The sequence below is a fragment of the Symphodus melops genome, assembly GCF_947650265.1.
Source record: "Symphodus melops genome assembly, chromosome: 6".
NCBI classification, from domain to species: domain Eukaryota; kingdom Metazoa; phylum Chordata; class Actinopteri; order Labriformes; family Labridae; genus Symphodus; species Symphodus melops.
Window position 1 is genome coordinate 6760725 of NC_136696.1, and position 19840 is coordinate 6780564.

At 39.6% G+C, this 19840-nt stretch overlaps 1 protein-coding gene across 2 annotated transcripts in view; it reads left to right on the top strand.

Annotated features, from left to right (window-relative positions):
* mical2b (microtubule associated monooxygenase, calponin and LIM domain containing 2b) overlaps nucleotides 1-19544 on the top strand; it is a gene marked incomplete at its 5' end in the record, with an annotated part of 39486 nt that extends 19942 nt beyond the window's left edge. The window contains 21 exons of one of the 2 annotated variants that reach the window (XM_079345572.1): nucleotides 722-898; nucleotides 1151-1420; nucleotides 1517-1651; nucleotides 3419-3874; nucleotides 4239-4340; nucleotides 4491-4583; nucleotides 5701-5887; nucleotides 6094-6167; nucleotides 7138-7219; nucleotides 11259-11411; nucleotides 12839-12892; nucleotides 13383-13498; nucleotides 13618-13848; nucleotides 14030-14205; nucleotides 14312-14676; nucleotides 15418-15491; nucleotides 15606-15695; nucleotides 16985-17078; nucleotides 17692-17791; nucleotides 17918-17991; nucleotides 18076-19544. In XM_079345572.1, coding sequence (XP_079201698.1) covers nucleotides 722-898; nucleotides 1151-1420; nucleotides 1517-1651; nucleotides 3419-3874; nucleotides 4239-4340; nucleotides 4491-4583; nucleotides 5701-5887; nucleotides 6094-6167; nucleotides 7138-7219; nucleotides 11259-11411; nucleotides 12839-12892; nucleotides 13383-13498; nucleotides 13618-13848; nucleotides 14030-14205; nucleotides 14312-14676; nucleotides 15418-15491; nucleotides 15606-15695; nucleotides 16985-17078; nucleotides 17692-17791; nucleotides 17918-17991; nucleotides 18076-18296 — 3324 coding nt within the window. In that variant the 3' untranslated portion in view covers nucleotides 18297-19544. The remainder of the gene's footprint in view (nucleotides 1-721; nucleotides 899-1150; nucleotides 1421-1516; nucleotides 1652-3418; nucleotides 3875-4238; nucleotides 4341-4490; nucleotides 4584-5700; nucleotides 5888-6093; nucleotides 6168-7137; nucleotides 7220-11258; nucleotides 11412-12838; nucleotides 12893-13382; nucleotides 13499-13617; nucleotides 13849-14029; nucleotides 14206-14311; nucleotides 14677-15417; nucleotides 15492-15605; nucleotides 15696-16984; nucleotides 17079-17691; nucleotides 17792-17917; nucleotides 17992-18075) is intronic. The other variant, XM_079345573.1, reaches the window with a different exon arrangement.
* Between the last annotated feature and the right edge of the window lie 296 nt (nucleotides 19545-19840).

Sequence of the window (19840 nt, forward strand, 5' to 3'; positions counted from 1 at the left end):
TTGAGCTGGTTACTTAATTTTATTAATACATTACTGAATGTATGAGCTTTGAGTTTTACTATTTGTAGCTGAAAAATAAAAGACATCATGTCCCCCTGTGGACTAAAGAGTTGACTTTTGTCATCTGATGGAACAGAGACCTGATTGAGTTGTTCATATTTGACTGGTGAAATACTGATGTAAAATGTTTCAACAATTGAGTATCAAGAGTCAAATCAGACAAAAAATCAATCTTCTGACTTTTGAATTTTTTTCATCCATTCAAAGGAAATTTAAGACATCAAATTCAAAATGTGAAATGGGTAAAATATTAATGCTTTAAATTGAATCACTTTCAAATGTCTTCAAAGTTTCTCACAGGTTATTTCTTAAATAATCAACATTGTCATTATTGTCTTTCCTCCATGTTCCATTCAGAATGTAAATCAGGCTTCATGTTATTATTCACCCTCACCCTGCTGCAGGTGTTGGTCTTTGCCCTTTCATGACTACATATTTCCGAATCCATGACAAGCATTTACATGTATGTGAAAAACCTATTTGTCAATCTCTTCATTTAATGTTCTTCTCCCACTGAGAATATTAAGAACTCTCTTATCCTTATCGTGTCTTTGAGATTACATCTAACATCCAGGTGAAAACGTGCTGTAAATGATCTCCAATCTAATGTTTTCCTTTTCCTAAGCTTCAGTACTTCCCTGTCCTTTCCTCTTTGCATCAGTCTGACGAGGACCCATCTGATTCCTCCTTTCATCCTTCTGAGTCCCCTTCCACCTCTCCACTTCCTCTCTCTGAAGAGGAGGAGGAGGAGGAGGAGGACCGACAAAACCCTCGTTTTGCCAAACCAAAGGAAGCCCCCCCTCCCCCTCCCCTGCCTCCCCCTCGCCCCAAGTGGCAGGTACGCCTCCCTCCGAACATGTCTTAGCACTTTTTGTGAGTGTGGCTGGATGGATGAGTTCGCCATTTGATTAACAGCACTATGCAGCTCCTTATACTTATTACGTCTGAAACTTAAAATGTGTCCTTTTTTTTTTTCTTTTTCTTTTTCTCTTTTGTAAGATAAGCTGTAAGTTTTATTTAGGCAGAGATAATAAGTACTGTGATTCATTAGTGTTAAAACTCCTGTTTCCTCCTCCTCTCCTCTTTCCAGCCTTCCATCTACCTTCGTTTACTGGAGAATCCCAGCGCTGCGTCTACCCCTAAATGCTCTCGCTCTCAGGGCAACTACAGTCGCTCTCCTTCACCCTCACGCTCTAAGAGTCCATTAAGTCCTTCCCGTTCACCAAGCCCTAATGTAGCTAAGCATTACATCCCAGAATGCACCTCTCCTCACCAGAGAAACGGTCAGCTTTCTGCTTCCACTCCTTGTGCTTGGGACAATGATCCTTCCTCCGTCAGGTCAGAGGAGTCATTGCAGCAGGTGAATGTCTTATCGGATGTGCTTGATATTTTTACAACGACTTCAGTTTCTTTAGGGAGTTTCATGTTCTCTTCCTGCAAAATGCTGTCTGTGCAGAGTAAAGGCAAGAGACTGTCTACGAGAGAATTTTCCGGACAGAGTATAAAAGAGAGAGCCGTCCTCCTGTCCTCCATGTTTACGGGGTCTAAGAAACCTCCTTCTGCTCTTCTGTCTCCTCTATCTGAGTCACAGGTGGTGTATTGCACCAAACACTGCTTGGCTTTTGTCAAATGTGGGTTAACTGTATGCTCCTAACAACAGCAGGCTTAAGGGACAAGAACAGTGCACATGTTTCCACATGTTCTACAAGATGCAGTACAAAGAATCAGAAGTAGAATCAGGACCAGTACCTATATTGTCTTATTCCGGCAATAATATCTACAGTATGCTTGATAAAAGATATTCAATATTCAGATCAATTAAGGGGCTCATTGTTTCTTCATTTTACATATAGATTTTTTATTTCCCCACTACCACAAGTTTTGCTTGAAAACGCCAACATTACTGATTGGGTGTTCTTGCACATAAATTTGGATTTTTAGATGCTTTGCTCAGCAGTTTGATAGTACAACCTGTGAAGGCAGATTATGAACAAAACATTTCAGAAGTGTTGTTCTTTAGAAGGCTATAAAGGAATACGCTTAATAATTAATTTATGTAACCATGCAGCTTAAGACGTTAAAAAGAGCTCTGCATATTAACATGCTAAAGTTGTGCCTTTATAAGTGTAAAATGTGAATTTGTATATTTATGTTATCTGAATTTTCCTTCGCAGAGTTTAATTATAGTATACGGTCTTAAAAAAAAGGCATTCTCAAGGCAACACTTTAAAAATAATAGACCTCATAGACGTTAAACTTTACTCATTGCGTCTTCTTTTTTTTTACTGTGATACAAAACCATTTCTTCATATAACCTGGTTTTAGGAATGTAACAATATCTAATGGACGGATTTAAATATAAACAATGTAAATCGATAAGACAAAAACAAAGATATTTCATAATACTCTTTTTAACCAGCAGAGGGCACTTTCTGCTTTTAGCTTGTCTTGTACATCAGTGGTTGAAGAAGTAAAGGTGCACAAACGTGGCTGAAGCGAGTGAAGATTATGTGGCCATGGACGCCCTGTCTGGTTTCATAGTGGGGTGAAGAGTGAAGTAAACGCATGACGGACATGACAAGTGGGAAAGAATGTATACTGATAGACAAACGGCATGACGCGACTGAGAAACTCGAGAGACATCGAATAACAAACAAAACATGCAAGGGAAAGTTTGTTGTAACTGAAATAACAGAATTACTCATCAATAAGAGTAGGACTTCCATCAGAATTGATAAATGGACATCAATTAGGTCACACTTCATGAAAACATGATTAAACCCTATAATGAACCCAGTTTTGTGATTTATATCACTTTCTGAGTGGTGTATATTGTTTCATCCCTACTTGTTATTATTGCAAATGTATTTTTTGAGCTTTTTTCAAGAACTCAAGTAAACACTAACCTTGTGTGGTTTGTATGCTAACAGTGGGGCTTGAATTAATATGATTGACAGTGTACTGCCAACATATACGATTAACACAGCTCACTTTTTATTTTATTTCTGAACATCTGATTGGTTCACAGTCATACTTGACTTGACCTGTATCCTGCTGAAGCCAGCGATTGAGAATAGCTTAAAGTGTCTTGAAATAACTATAAATCTCCAAAGTTTGATAAAAACTGGTTTCATTGAGGACTCAAGCTGATATACAAAGAAGCTGTTAGTGGAACATGTGTTTAAGGCCTTTACTTTGTTTCTGTTAACAGCTTTATTATTCACTTACACATTTTTTTCTAATTTAGACAGTGTGTGTGAAATCAACTTTGATCTGATGTCTATTGTTTACCCTTCACTTTCATCCTTCTGTTTTAATCCGTTCTGTCCCTCGTTTCTCTCTGACTCCTCCCCTGTAGGTGGAACCCTCTATCACCGCTCCTTCATTGTCCCCTCATCCTTCTCCTTCTGCCTCTTTATCTAAGAGCTCCAGTGCCTCCCCCGTTGTCCATCCTGTCCCTGACCCCACTGCTCAGGCCGGTTTCTCCTCTGTCCCCTTGCACACTGCCGGACTCAAGGACAAGAAGCAAAAAGACTTCTCTCTGCCCTCAACCTTCTCTGTCCCTAAAAGACCAGAACAAATGTCTTCTCTTCGTGTTGACAACAAAACACCTGCTGCACTTACATCAACTTGCGTTGATGAGACCTCCTCTCCCCTCTCTGATGTAAACGGTCAAACAGCTTTACACATCGGACATTTGGAGAGAACAGCTGAGATTTCTCAAAAAAATCTAGAAAACAAGCAGGACAAGATTCACAGACGTGCTCAGGAGACATTTGAAAAAAAGAACTTAGCTGAGGATGATCACATGAAGGTAACAGTTTCCTCATGTTTATCCATGTGCAGTATCATGACAAGCTGCAGATCTCTAGTTGCAGCAAGCTGTTCTGTTCACTAGCTCAATGCTATCCAACATTTTTTTTTTATTCCGTGTCATGATGCAAATTTATTTGTGTTAGTGTCTCTCTTACAAATGTAACCAGTCAACGACTGAAGCAAGTCAAAAAAAACTTCTTTGAATGAAGAGGAGATCTCTTATGTCTGATTTTGAAAAGACTCATCCTAAGTTCCTAATTCTTCAGAAAGAAGGAAATGCTTTTTAAATATTCAGCTTTTTATTTAATGTACATGAATTGCCTATCATCATCCGAGTGATGTGCATTCTGGTGTCCACTTAGCCCAGTGGGAGCTGCACTCTTGAGAGCCCTAGAAGAATGTCTCATAAGTCAGTTATTCGCTCTGAGAGTTGTCCAACTGGAGCGCCTACTTACATAAAAGAGGTACCAGTTCATTCTTCTGGTCAATACTGTTTTATAAAGTAGATCATGTTTTCCTCCTGTCCTCTTTCTAATTTCTCTGTGGTTTCCAATTCCCTCTGTTTTTCCTTCAACCCTCCGCTCCTTCTGTGTCCTCCCATGTGTTAACGTTAGCGTACAGTTGGAAAGGTATCATCGGCCATAGACGCTAAAGCTCAGCTACTGGCCGTCTTATATGAGACGGACCACAGGCCCAATGCCACGCCGGTAAGACGCATGTGGAGTGTCAAACACAAGTCTAACCCAGTGTTTACTTCTTAATGGTGTTTTAAAAATGCAATGCCTGCATCTCCAGTTAATAATTGCCTTTGTGTAGTCAAGGCTACAAAGAAGCTCATGTATTGTTTAGAGTTTTTTTTTAACATATCTGTCTGCAGATTTTGCTTAATTTTTTACCACCTTTTAACCTTATCGGAGCAAGAATTCCTGGCAGAGGTGCTGGGCTGCAGTCTAGTACATTTAGACGCTTCGATCTTCAAGTCCATTATTCGCTTAAAGCTTAACCACTGCTCCATGCAATGCTGAAGATATTAATGTTGAAATGTTTAGATTTTTAACTTGGCCTGATTTTGAAGGTTCTGCATCTTACTCACTCACTTTAGATTTGACGCTTGTAAATCTTTATTTCGACTTTGGAATTTGAGGTGAGACTTTTGTCTCAAAGGTTTTCTACCACGCTCTGAGAAACGGACTCAATGGCTTTGTTGCTGAAAGATTCTGCATGTGTAATTTGTGTTAGAACAAAACGTTGTGGTTGAACAAGGATAACAAGCTTGAGTTATACCGACAACAAGACTCCCAGGGACTTAGCATTTGTGTGTGGTATCGCTTGTTTCATACATGTGAGGCATGTAATTCAAAATAACAAACTTTTCCTTTGAGACCTGGACCTTGAGCAGACTCTGGCCTGGCATGGATCCTTTACACTTACATATATACACATGTACTATTAAATGAATAACAGTGTGGATTACCAGAGCCCTGGGACATGAACTGTGTCTCTCTCATGGTATTGCTTATAGCTTGTTTGGTGTAATTGCTATAACTTGTCAGCTTGACTTTATTTCTTTTTAAAATGCAGATTTCACCATTCCGTCAACAATTTGAAAATCACTTGCACTGTAACTTTCATTTAATTTCTTCACTGATTTTTGGCAGTTAGAACGATTGCAGCAGCTTTTAAAATTGAACCTCTCACCGCTGAACCACGGGACTAACTTGCTTCAAGTATATTTCTGCAAACCTTTGTAAGGACAAATCCTCATCCCTTAAAGAAGCAGTGTGTTTCCCCTCTCTGACTTATCTCTGGTCTCGTTTCTTTTAGTGTGTGGTGCGTAAGGACTACCCTCCCGGCCTCGGCGGCAGTGACATTTGCCACTTCTGCACCAAGCGGGTTTACGTGATGGAGAGACTGAGCGCTGAGGGTTACTTCTTTCACAGAGAGTGTTTCCGTTGTGATGTCTGCAACTGCACCCTCCGGCTTGGAGGGCACACCTTCGATTCACAGGATGGTAGGTCTGAGTCACTGTTACTATGGACATCATGTGGTTTGATAAATACGTCCAATGAAACACTAGAAACCTGACCTAACTGATGTCACAAATTTATTGTGGATGTCATACTGCAGTGTTTTTGTTTAAAGGCTTAGGTTAACTTTTTATAATCTTTTATATTGTAGGACTCTAGCTGAGTGGATTTTTGTGTGCTTCCTTTGTAGGGAAGTTCTACTGCAAGATGCACTATGCCCAGCGTCAAACCAGCACTAACACGGGGAGATTCAGAAGGAGAATGGTAAGCAAGATACATTTGTCAATGCTCAATTTACGAAAACTAAAATATAGAAAGGGAATGGAAAATGTGTATTTTGAAAGTTCACCAGCCAGTCTCTGTTTAAAGAATGCTGCCACTTTTGTTGTTTATCTGCTAAAAGATTATCTGTGTGCTGCTACTCAGGAAATGATTGCCTAGCAACAAACAATGTTATCTCTTTCTAGAAGTCTTAAAACTGTTCTAGAATAGATGCATCCAAATGTCCTAACATGCTTCTTTAGATTCTTTTTCATTTACACAATCTTTAACAACAGATAATGGACTAAAGTAATATTTCTAAGTTTGTATTCAAGAAGCAGAGTGATTTTCTGGCACAACTTTAACAACTTGCATGATGAAGATCAATTTTATTAACTTTATTAGACCCAAGTGTTTCGGCTGGTGGCCTTCATCAGGATCATGGAGGAACCTTGTGGCCTTCTTCAAACAATTACAATAATCGATTCAATTTCGATTCTTGGGGTTACGATTCTATTCAGAATTGATTGTCATTTCAAAACCATTCTTTAAACTATTCCTCAAAGAAACGTTTCTTTTGGGGGGGTTTTTTCAAAACATTTTTGGAAATTATGAATCGATTTTAAATCTTAGAATAGAGGAATCTCGATTTTCTTTTTACCACCTCTGATGAGGATCATCCCCAGCCCCTGAATGTTCATATTCAACAAAAGATAGATGTAAAAAGTGTCAGCAATTTATAGCACTGAATTTTTTTGGTCAGTATTGTTGCTTGCTAAAAACGTGTCGGAAGAAAAAAATACAATATTTTTTTGACTGTATTATTTAAACCCCTTAGCTGTGGGCATGCTTGATGATCCACTTTGACATGCCTCTAATTTAAATCAATTGACTTTTTCCTTTGATGTTTGATAGAAGAAAAGATTTTATTAGATTTCTTTTTTTTTTTTCTGTTGCTCTTTCTGGAATGTAGGAGGACCAAAGCCGTGTCAAGCCCTCGCCTCTGGCCAGTGGGAGTTACTCAGTGATGGGCAGCGTCCAGATTCAGCCCTCAGGTACCCTGGTTTCCTTGCTAAGGCGAGGCTTGAGCTGGCCAAGGCGTGCTAGCCGGGCTGTGTGTGTGTTGCCTGGACAGCTGTTTGAAAGTGTGTTTGAGTCATTCACAGCTGGAAGAGCCTACATGAGGAGCTACTCACAAGACTTTATGTTCCTGTATGAGCTACTGAGCCTGGGCTGTCCTCTTCTTTGCATGATGCACGAGGTGCTCGGACAAATCTACCAGGAGCCACAGCTGGTCCAGTAGCCACGTATTGGCTACCAACCATCATGGGAAAGAGAGTTAGACTGGGCTTATTTGTGTTCAGAAACATTGTCATTTCAAAACAAATAATATCTCTGCTTCCCAGATTCCAAGTGTCATTTTAGTTTTGATTTCAAAGGGACATTTAATCTAGCGAATAATAAGTAGACATATATGTGCTTTGCTTGATTTGTTTGCACCTGTTTATTTTTTGCCTGGTGTGAATTTTTCCTGCGATTTTAACAAAAAGCCATTGAGAGCAAAATGTCATGTGGGTGCTCTGACTGATGTTTGAGTATGAAATGGTACATGAACGTGCTCTCAGGTTGGTACATGCATCATAAACAGCAGCTCTGACTTGACCCTTGCATCTTGTTTTAAACTGTTCAGACTTCAGGCCCAGAGTAAATATGTATACAGGTTTGAAGAGTGTTGAGATCTTGCTGAAGTTCCTTTTCCTCCTTGAAGTCTCATCCTGTCAGATTGTGACTAAAGGTTGAACTTTCCTATCTGCACTCCAGACACGCTTTGAAGTATGTTAGCATCTCTTGTGTTACTGTACAAGGATACTTCCCTATAAACAACAGGACAGAAAGGTTTTATTGACAGGAGTTGTTTACTGAAATCCACATCATTTTGATGTTGCACTGACTCTGCATTCTGCCTGCTGCACTTTACCTCTGCACCTCAGAGACATGCATTGGAAATGCCAAAACAGTGTTATTTTTCAAATGTGATTTCATTTGATCAGTATTTTTTACTGAACCTCAATTGATGTTTTTAAGTTTCTCTTTTTGTTCTGTCATTTGATTTTGACTTCTTAATTACAGAGTATGATTTGTTTGTTTTTCTTTGTGTTAATGGAAGAATTCCTGAGCTCTGCTTGTCACAACCAGTACTTCCTATAAAAAAAGTCCATTGTTTACAGGGGCAAAAGACCTATCTTTGAATTTTTGATCAAATCTGAGATGCAGTTTGTCGAGGAAAATCCGTAAAAGCCAAAAACAATGAGAGCTTTTGTCTTTCGATGCTGTGTATTTTATTATTTTACATCTGCCTAAAAAAGTTTCTACCCCCCGAAAACCCACATAACTGAACATCACATGTATTTTAAACTGAGTGGAAATATTTCACTTGTTTTTGTTATTCAAGGTTTGGCTATTCATTTCTTTTGTATATTTTCATCATTGTTTTTGTTTTGATCTTGGCTGTTATGGCTTCAGATCCTCGCTTTCATTGTGCAGAATTAGAGTATTTCTTAAAAAGCACTTTTGAGGCCCTGGCCTGTTGTGGGACAGTCCCTTAATGAAATGTTTTGTGTAATATTTGTATTACAGAGTGTATAAAACTCAGCACTCTGTTTGATTGAGATCTTCCCTTTTTCATCTTTATAACCCACTTCTAATTCATTCATTTTCCTTTTTCATCTTTTTCTTCATTTTTCATCATTTGTCTGTTTTAAATTTCCAATGCTGTTTCCAGAGCTCTGATTAGCTGACGATTGGCCAGCTTTGGTCATAAAACCTTCGTAACACCCCCTCCCCTCCCAACCACTCTACAGTACTCTAATTAACCAATCAGAAACCAGCATGAGTCAGCATTTTCTAACTCTTAAGTTCTTTCAGGTGCTATGTGTTGCATCTTCACATGTGATTTTAAATTGTTATTGTTTTATATCAACAAAGACATTGCACACTGATAACTATAGTTAAGACTCAAGCCAACACTTATAAGTCTGTTTCTCAATACTTTTCCCTACTTTGCTTGTTGCGATGCTACCAATGTGGCTCAAGGAAAGACTGTTCGTTGGACAACCAGTCCCAAAGGACGAGTTTCAATTACTTTTATGATACACTGACCACCGCCTCACACTACACATTTTATTTTTGGAAATATCTTTTTGTTGTTTGTTTACGTTTTTAAAACTTTGGTTTATAAAGAAATACCTGCAAAAGTTTTGACATTCCATCAACCTCAGCTGTACTTCGTTTGAGCATCTGAGCTGCCATGAACCAACCTGGTCACTCTCAGAATGAAAATGAGTGTAGAGGTTAATGACATGTTGATGCACACATAGCACCTTTAGGTGGTCATGTTGCTCCGTCGCTGTAACAGCTGCACTAACACATTTGTTGTGCTGTGGTCTTCGTTAACCCCCCTTACAACAAAAACCCATCGGAATGTCCCTGAATTAATTTTCTCTCTCTGATGCATCAGTAGCAGCAGCATCCCTTCCTCTCAGGCCGATCTGACAGTAACAGCTGTGTACATGTCTGTGGTCTGTCTGTGGTTCCCTCTGTTTCAGAAGGAGGCCTTCCCCCCTCAGAGCCCCTCTCCAGATCTCTCTCATGCACCTCCTAGACTTTGCTCAGGAGATCCGCAGCGCCAAAGCAGCTTTTTTTGCACACTGCCAGATTTATATATCTACGTATATATTTTTGGCTGTACACTATATGCTTTATAGGTTTATATATTTGAGCAGCCTGCAGGCCGTGTTCCTTTTTTCCGCTATGAAATTTACTGTAAAATTGCATAATTTATGGTATTTATAAGCTGTAAATATATATTCAAGAATAAATCAAATTGATAACAAAGACATCTTCTCCGTGGTTTGTTGCCAACTAGTCCAGTTGTATCATCTGAATAACGGAAACGTTTCAAAGATCATTTCTACTCACCAAATCAAACCATTTCAACAAAGCGCCCTCCATCAAGCAAATCCTTCCTCCAGTCCCTTTGCTATGTTGAAGTAACATCACCCACACAAATCATCTTCACAATCACAGCTTTCGTTAACCCAACAATAACGTTCTTTGTAACCTCTAATGAGACGCTGAATGACTCGTAGCTTTGCAGCAGATTCGAAGGCCGGCGCTCAGCATCGGGCTGAAACAGCTCGCCCTCCATTGGACGCTTTTAAAATGTTATACTTGAAAAAGAGACCACTTTTTATGTTGATATGACTTTAAAGATAGAGCAAATCATTCAACCAGAATAAGCCTCGTCATAATCAAACACTGCTGAGCTGATTCAAAGTCAAGCTGACTAAACCTCACTTTAGTCAACCTGGACAGAATTGGAATGAATCACTGGTCAGCTCCTCCTGTCAACTTTCTCATGGGATCTGCTCGTGGGTCTGCTCTATCTTTTCCTCTGGGTTTGCTATCTGTGTTTTAATTGGTTAGGTTTCATCCTCTAGTGGCTAGTTTCATTTCGTAACATTTAGCAAATCCAATGTGATGACTTTGATAGGTACCATTTGAGGAGTCTCAATAATAGAAGAAGTGGATATCTAACTGCATAAATGTTATTTTAAAAGGTTTCATTTACTTATTTTAATTTCTTTGCTCTGACCAAGTGGAATCATCTCTGTACAATGTTGACTTCATTACTCTGTGAGTACTGTCCTGAACATGTTGTGTTTTATTAGTGCTTGTGTTGCGACTAGAAATTAATTTTCTCCTGGCGAGTTACAGAGCCTTTGTGGAGTGCATGCGTCATTCTCTTGTTCTTATTTTTAATGAATGCTTTTACTCTATGAAATGGATTTTAGAATTTGCTTGCTGCGTAACAGGAATATTTGTACCTGGCAACCATTCATGTATTGTTAAAACAGTGACTGTTTTAGGTGATATAATGGAAGAATATGTGCAACTGCTCACCTGTTCAGAAATCCTAGCCCCTTGTCCCATAATGCATGAAATGAGGCACATGCTATGATTTTCTGCATTTAAGATCAGCATTGGTTCAAATATTGTTAAAATTAATTACCCAAATACTGTTTCTATTTGCAGCCAAGGTGACCAGCCTGCATTCAGAGCAGCTTGATAAACTTCAGAAAAGACTTCCTGAAGACACAGAGATGGCTGTTGAAGCTTTGGATGATTTCTGTGTCGAACCCACAGCTCAGGACACTTCAGGAGCCCCGGGCCAGGAGAGTACCAAAGGTCAGTCCAGCTTTGATAGATTTTTTAATAAATTGGCCTGTCTTACCATCTTGTGAGGCAACATACAAAAGATCTCCATGCTTTTTCAATTCTACAAAAGGTCAAATCTTCCAGAAAAGACAGAAATACAGAGATACCTTATCTCAAAACCATAACAATAAATAACCTCTAAACTGATAGTGTAATACTACAGTAAGCTCAGTTTCTTATGATTTAGGGCTGCTGCTGTATCACAGCGAGGAGATCCTGGTCTAATCCTCAGGCAGAAGCCTCTCTGTGTGGAGTTTAGGTGTTCTCTCTGTACATGTGTGGGTTTTCTTCAGGTACTCCGGCTTCTTCTCACAATCCATGGATTTGCTTGTTATTAATTCGTGACTGTCAAATTGTCCGTGTGTGTATGTGAATGTGAGTGGGGTGTGGCTGGTTATCTGTCTCGATATGTCAACCCTGTGATTATTTAGCAAACAGCCCAAGGGTACCCCGCCTGTCGCCCAATGACAGCTGAGATCTGCTCCGGCTCCCATGACTGAATGGTTAAAGCAGTAGCCTATCGATAATGGACCGATGGATGGGTCTTGTTATTTAAAGAAAAGATCAAATAATTATGTGAAAAACATGAGAATTAATAATAAAAAAGTAGGTCTGTTAATAGTTGCTCCTACGAATGGCTGAGATAGAAGATTATACGATCAACAACTATTTTGATCTGCCTTTACTTCCTTCTTCATTTAACAAGAAGAATAACTTTTTGCATAGCAAGAATAATATATTGATCATATTAGATCCTTCTCATATTTTCTAGAGGAAGCTTTTGGATTTATTCCCCTTGATTATCAGAACCCTTAGTTTTGGTAAGATGACCTTTGTGTTGTCTATTGTTTATCATGTGGTCATAGAAACTGACTTCATTACATAGGTGCTTTAGCTTGACACTTCTCCAGAAGATTTAGTGTAAACTGTAAACTCACCTTGCCATGTAAGCAGTATAGTAGGGGGAGCTGTGGCTCAGTAGTACAGTCGACTCCCCAGCTCTCCTGCATCCTTCACAGTTAAACCCTGAGTTACTCCAGCTGCTACGCTCGCAGCGTATGAATGTGTATGAATTCCATTTACCATTTTACTACTCCTCACTCTGTTATTTTTTTAGAATACGTACAGGTTAAAAGTTAACATTTGTCTTAAAGCTCTGTTGAATCTACATGGCTAACAGGCTCACAGAGAGACGCTGATTCTTTCCTCACCCACTGTAGTCACTTCTAAAGTGACCTGTTGTGTTGTACAAGCAGAGTCAGCACTTAACTGACAACACACTGTACAGAGTTTGGTCTCCATGCTTTTATAATGCAACAGGTCAATTGGTCAGTCTTCCAAAAAAAAATGGAAGTCTGCCTTTCTCAGTGTGTTTTGGTGTCTTTCTTCAATCTCAGAGGGTCCTTCTAACATCAAACAGACTAACCGATGGAAACGCAAGATCAGAGCGAGTGGGTACCTCGTCTTTAATTGTTTTTCTTTGCATGGCTTCTCCAATCTGTTTAGTGAACTATAACCTTCCACACTTTATGTTGTATGCTCTGCTTTGTCTACACTCCTGTTTAATCAAATTATTTTGACTTTAGTAATTAGTGTGAGCATCATTTACAGAAAGAACAGAGCACTGGGTGGTTGTGTGTGTACGTGTATATATATATATGTATATCAATGTGTGTAATATGTCATTTACATCACTAGAGGTCACTATCTTTCTCCTTTAAAGACACAAAGAGTGTTGAACCAAACATCTCTGAGAAACTCACAACAGTGTTTTTGTGATAAACACATACAACTCTTTTTTCACAGTTGTTTGTGTGGCTGTTTATTTTTTCCAAATCTTCACAGTCTTTAATGTACAGTATATGTAGAATCTGCACTAAGCACAAGTGCTAAATGTAATGAACATTTAAAATAAATAAATGCTCTTTTTGCCTTATTCAGCGTTCCCTCTGATCTTCATCAAGCACTTCCAGAGTAGCTGGTCCCAGGACAGAGCAGGACCAGAGACCGTCCCTGAAGCTGACTTTGAGGAGGTCGCCTCAGCAGAAAAACAAACTGTGGGTTATCTGTGTGAAAATGATCTGCTTCACTGACTCTTAATATAAAGAATTATAAACCTAGAGTAAGAGTAATTGTTCAAAAAGGTTTTTTTATTGCGCTTACACAATTTTCTTAGAACCACAATGGCAGTTCTGATACACCAGCAGATACCAAGAATTCCTCCGAGGGAAGTGAGAAGAGTGGAGAGCGCTCAGCCACAAAAGGGCTCGTCTGCAACTCGTCCTCCCCAAAGAAACGCTTGATGCTATCTCTTTCCGAGAAAGAAAAGCTTCTAAACTGGGACATGCTGGCTACACCAGAGGAAAGCCCGAGTAATGCAAACAACAAAAACACACAAGAACTTCAAGTGAGTTCTTTGTTAATGAAGCTTTAGGTTTTTTCTAAGGCATAGTTCTGCTCTTTGTCTCTCACTCCTGCTGCCCTCAATAGTATAACACAGTGGCGCAGAGAGTGATGTGAGCAAGATAGGAGGAGTTAATTCCACATTATGTTAACTGCATTTTTCCTGTCCTCTGATGTTTTATCAGTTTCAAGCAGAGACGGAAGCAGATAAGCTTCAGACGGACTCCAGCCAGGATGGGCAAGCATCCCTGAGCCAAACCTCTGCCTCATCAACCTCAACCTTCCAGCTTATAGCCAACGCCTTCAGGAGGACATTCAGTGTGACCAATCCTTCCAGCAGCTCCAACACTGCAGTCCCAATGTTTGTTTTAAAAGCTTGTTTTCTTACACTGTTTTTTTGTACTTAATGGCACCTACATTACATTTCATATCACTTTTTTTTTTTTTTTTTTTTTGCTACTCACCAGAAGGCCCAAACGCGAAGGCAACCGCAAGCAGCGGCCAATGTCATTGGGAGCCGTAGGCCTCACCTCCCTCTTTAGCAACGTGGGTCCAGAGCCATCTCGAGACGAAAATATGACTGACAAGACTGTTGGGGGCAATCCATGGGAGTCGGGACAGGATCTGCCGTCACTGTTGCAGAGCGTTTCGCTGAGGGGCCGCAGAAGCTCTGGAGGGGTATTCTCCGATGACATGGCCTCTTTGCCCCGCAAGAGGGTCAACTTGTTTTCATCTCTGAGGCTAAAAAAGAGCAAGGCATCAGAAAAAGATGGGCAGGACCAGGAAGTGCAAAAGGAAATTATGACCATACTCACCAACCTCAGCAACAAAGGTGGGCCAATGAATCCTTAACTTGGATAATAACTTGACATAATAAGGTTTCAACAGCTTGGAACTTGGTGTAATTGCAATATTATGCAAAACACAGCACTGACTTATTTCCGTTTATGGTGTTGGAAACATGGTACAATGGCCTATTATTGACATATCCAGCAGACAGAACCTTTGTTTTGAGTTCTGTGGAGGATTGGTTGTAGGCAGTATTGAAGAGGTGGGATTTGGGGGATTTCTTGAAGGAAGTGAGTGTGGGGGAGTCCTAAATGTTTTTTTGTGGGGGAGAGCTCCAGAGGGTGGGAGCAGCAAGGAAGTAGGCCCTGTCAACCCCAGGACCAGTAGTTTGTCCTGCAGGGGGGGAGCGCAGGAGGTTCACGTCAGCAGACAGGAGAGCGGCCTTAGAGATGGAAGAGGACGGTGATGGAAGAAACTAAGAAGAGAAATAAAGAGAGTGACCCAACAAAAAGCCAGAAGAGAGTAAAAATTGAACAGGCATTTCGCACGTTGGTGAGAGCTTTGCCAAACAGTAGGCTGTAAGTCAGATGCCATGCTGGCTATGTCAAAATGTGTTTTAGGACATTGCAGTTGCACCCAGAGACCAAACAAAACTAATCATTCCGCCAAAATGTTGTTTTAAATAATACATGATTTTTTGGTTTTGGTTTTCATGGTTTTTTACATTTAAAAATAGCATTGCTGTTTTTACTTCACTTGCTATTTTCTTCCTTTTTTGATGAAGCCTCCAGTCAACAGAACCTGGAAGATCCTTCCTCGAGTGACGATGAGCTTCAAAACATCACGTCCAATGAGAAGGTTAGTGCAGACCATTACTTTGTACTGGAACACTGGACCCTGCAGGGAAGTCTTACATGTGCTGGATTTACATTTGTGCACATTTACTGAATCGTTCCGTACTTCCTGTCCCAGCTGTGTACGGAGAGACTGAGGAGGAAGCAGGAGAAAATGGTGGCCCAGCAGGCCAAAAGAGAGCAACTGAAGCGGTTACACAGAGCTCAGGTAATGATTCTTCTTTTTGAAGTCACTAATGTTTTGATGAATGCTTCAAGCTAAGAAGCTCAACAGGGTGTTAGTATACCAAGTTCAATATTTCACACATTTAGCTGATACTCTTTGGGTACAAAACTCAAAGAGTGAGAGTCTATAAAGAAGAAGGAACACTTCAGTGCAAAACTACTCTTAAAATACAGCAAGGACATGAAAACAACAAAACGAACCTGAGCTGAAACGGTGATTGACAAGACTAGAACTTACTTTAGATACCAACTTGTTTACACATAGGACTTTTTACACTTGCAGAAAACTCCTGATATTTGCCAGAGGAGCTGTATGTGTGAGCTCAAACAGACTTTCACTGCCATCCCCACTATCATTTTTTCTGCTGTAAGTCCAGGTAGTGTAATGTGAGAACGCAGCTGGAAATGTCACCTCCAGCGAGTGGGAGGTGGGAGTGATGTTTATATCCAGTGACTGGAGTCAGTGACACAAAGTCTTTTTTTGATAGTGCGATTGAGTTGAACTACCTTTGGCATTAATATAAAGGCAAATATTCTCATTAAAGCATCGCACAGCGGACTATGTTGCTTCATTTGCTACTTCTGCGTCTTTTTTGCATCACATCTTACCTCAGGAAACCCCCGCCCCCCTTCCAGCCTCATTAATTATGCAGCTTGCTTGTTTCAGTCGTTTTGTTTTCTATACCGAATTGGGGTAGAGTTTGTTCTTTTGAAATGCATTCTAACGAAACACTGAGGATGATGGATCTGTTACTATTCCAATAAAGAAAGGAATTTTAAATAATACAGCTCAGTTTATTTTGTTACTGATTGTATTGAAGATGTACTTTAGATGGTTGTTTCAATTTCCTTAATAATGTCATGTTCTTCACCCACCTGTTTGATCTTGTTGCTTTACCTTTGTTTTAAGGTGTTGCAATAGCGTATAAGGCTATCTGAGCTTTGTTTCCTCTAGATTAAGCTAACAGGCTGATGCCTCTAGCTTTTGATTGAATGTAGGCTCAAGAGTTGTATAGATCTTTTTATCCAGTATTCTTTTCATATTATTAGAATTGAGCTGTGCTCATGGTTTCTACTTTTTCCGTGTTTTAAGTTACAGTCTGAAATCTCTGCCATGACCCTAGTGACATGGAGGTGAATGGAAAATAGCTTAAAACATTTTAAAATTGAATTGAAAAACATCTTTCCCTGAAACCAATAACAAGGAATTGTAACAATAGAAAGATATCTCAAAGTGTGGACTATTAATCGTCTCCTTCGTACCTCCCCCAGACCATTCAGAGACAACTAGAGGAAGTTGCAGAAAAACAGAGAGATCTAGAAGAGCGAGGAGTGGCAATAGAAAAGACCATAAGAGGAGAAACAGGTAATGTACAATATGCTCACCCACGCACCGGTGATTTAAGAAGGTCCTTGAGCCTGAACTACACATTAAAAAAGCTACTTCCATTGAAAGAACTCTGAACCATCCGGCCTTAGTCTAATGTAATGCCCAATGGAATTCCACTGTGAATACATCGATCTTCTTCTCTATTCATTCATGTGCCCATACTTCTTAAACTATTTACAAAAAAGTATTGCCTTGTAATCGCTGTCTGGTTAAAAGCCTCTACACACAGTACAGCTAATAGCTGTACTCACAATAGACAGTGAGACTTCATCGTTGCTTCATCTTTTTGCAGCATAGGCCTTTGTTTGTGTTCCAGTGAATAGTGTTATCTTGTCAAGTTGAGGCAAAGCCCATGGTTTTTTTCTGTTTGTGTACATGGATGTTCCAAGTATGATGATGTTCTTATAATGGCTTTACATAGTTGGTGTAAAATGTTAAATATTTTCTCTATCCTGCCTCCTTCCTTTTCTTCCTAACCCTGTGACATCCATTATGCCTCTGTCTCTCTACTTTCTTCAAATCCTTACAAACCATTTCTCCTCCCTTTCTTCATTTTTCCTTCTTTGCTCTCTGACTCTCCTCCTTTCAGAGTCAGATGACAGTGATGAGACCCAGCTCTATCAGACCTGGTTTAAACTCGTTCTGGAGAAGAACAGATTGGCACGCTACGAATCTGAAGTCATGATCTTGTAAGTGACTGCATTGGATCAATCACTTATAAAGGTTTGAAAAACAACAATTAGGATTTGCAGTTTAGAAGAAGAAAAAAATCTGTTCCTCACTACTGAGGTCACCCAATTGTTCTCCTCTTGTAGTGCCCAGGAGCTTGAACTGGAGGACACACAGAGCCGACTGCAGCAAGAACTACGGCACCGGATGGCTGTTGAAGGTGAGGGTCAACCATTCACACAAACACGATATCTGATTGCACAATACATTAAACATTCCTGTATTCTCTTCCATATCACTCCAGATACAAAGAAAAGTGCCTCTGAGCTGCAGGACGAGCAGGAGATGCTGTCAGAGATTATGAGGACAGTGGAGAAGCGAGACATGCTGGTGTCTATACTGGAGGAGCAGAGGCTGAAGGAGAGGGCGGAGGACAGGGACCTGGAGAGTCTGATATTATTCAAGGGCTATGAGTTTAACTGGGTTCAGTCAGATGACACCTGGGGGCAGGAGAACGTGAACTAAAGGATAAATGTTGAGACCTTCAACAAAGAGACCAATATCTTACCATACAATCTTATGTCCTGCTTTTTTCAATTAAGCTACAACTGTAGAGGAGGCGTTTTAAGGATGTGATGTTGTGAAACCCTTGGTGCACATTCATTCTAAGAAATACAGCAGGGCTTCCAAGAGTCTCACGTTTTGCTGTTTGCTGAGCTTAGAGAAGAATGGAAATGGAGCCTAAAGTAATATCTTTCTTTTATAGCCATGATGGCTAACAATGTGTCTGCCTAAAAAGGCTAACTTACCTGTGTTCAGAAGTGCAATTTGTCCCCAAAACTGGATGTATAATAGGCTTAATAACTCTAAATATTGGTGTGCCTTGTAAAAATTGGCTGCATGCTTTAAGCATGGAGTTTTTGTTATGGGTTTGTTGTCATTGTAGCACTAAAACGCCTCACCGGATAGCACACATAGCGACTCAATATGTTCCATTTAGTTTTAGTGTTTTGCACGTGTTAAGTTTTAAACTGTCTTAAATCCAGAGATTAGTTTTATGTCATGCACTGTTCGCCAATTTGTAGCAAGGCCTTTTGTGTTAACATTCATTTCACATTAATATTTTTTTTATTTTTCACTTTGTGCATTAACACTGTCCAAAAAAGTCTGAATATACATTTACACCAAGACACTATTAAACACAGGATACGATTATTTTATGCCATCTATTTGTAGTTGTTTTTTTCATGTTTTAAATATTGTGTGTTGCCACATAATGCAAGGCTGACTTTGGAAATCTACATTTGCACAGGTTGAGACTGTATTGCATTTTAAACTACTGACCGCACCACGGTTTGTGATGTCACAGCCTTATCCTCCATTAGCTGTTGACCCACCTGCTGTGACTCTGGGGACAGAGGCCAGTAATTTGTCATGCAAAAGTTTTGTCTTATTCTAGAGCTGAAATAACCCGTGACCAACTGCTGACAGTGGACATTAAACTGTGATTGTTTTGCTTTTTTTTTTGTCAGTGTGAGCTGTGAGACAATAATACCCTTCCTCCCACAGGAGATGATGAATAATGTGTTTACATGAGTTTAGACACCATAGTACTTATTTTTGTTTGCAGGCTTTGTGTACATTTCTTGTGAGTGAAGTAACCCTTTATCCAGTATAAGTTATAATAACTTGAAATGTTTCTGTATGTTGGTTTTATGCTTCTTAAAGATTTTAATGTAAAAGGTAAATAAAAATAATTTAGAATTTTTAGAACTGTTATGGGTGTTTTATTTAACGAAGATACATGAGCACCAACCAGCCATGAGCACCAACCACCATCTCATTGGAACCCACCACCTCAGCCAACCCTGTGCGGTTACAATAACAACACCTCAATTTCAAAGCTGACTGTGAAATTTAAATTAAATTTCTAATATCCATAATAATCCAATTTAAAATTCTAATATCCTGACTGAATAAATTAGGGCTACACGTTGTGATAGGCTGCACCTTAAAAAACTCTTTAAAAAAACAACAACAATGAATTAAACTTAAAGCCTATACATCTG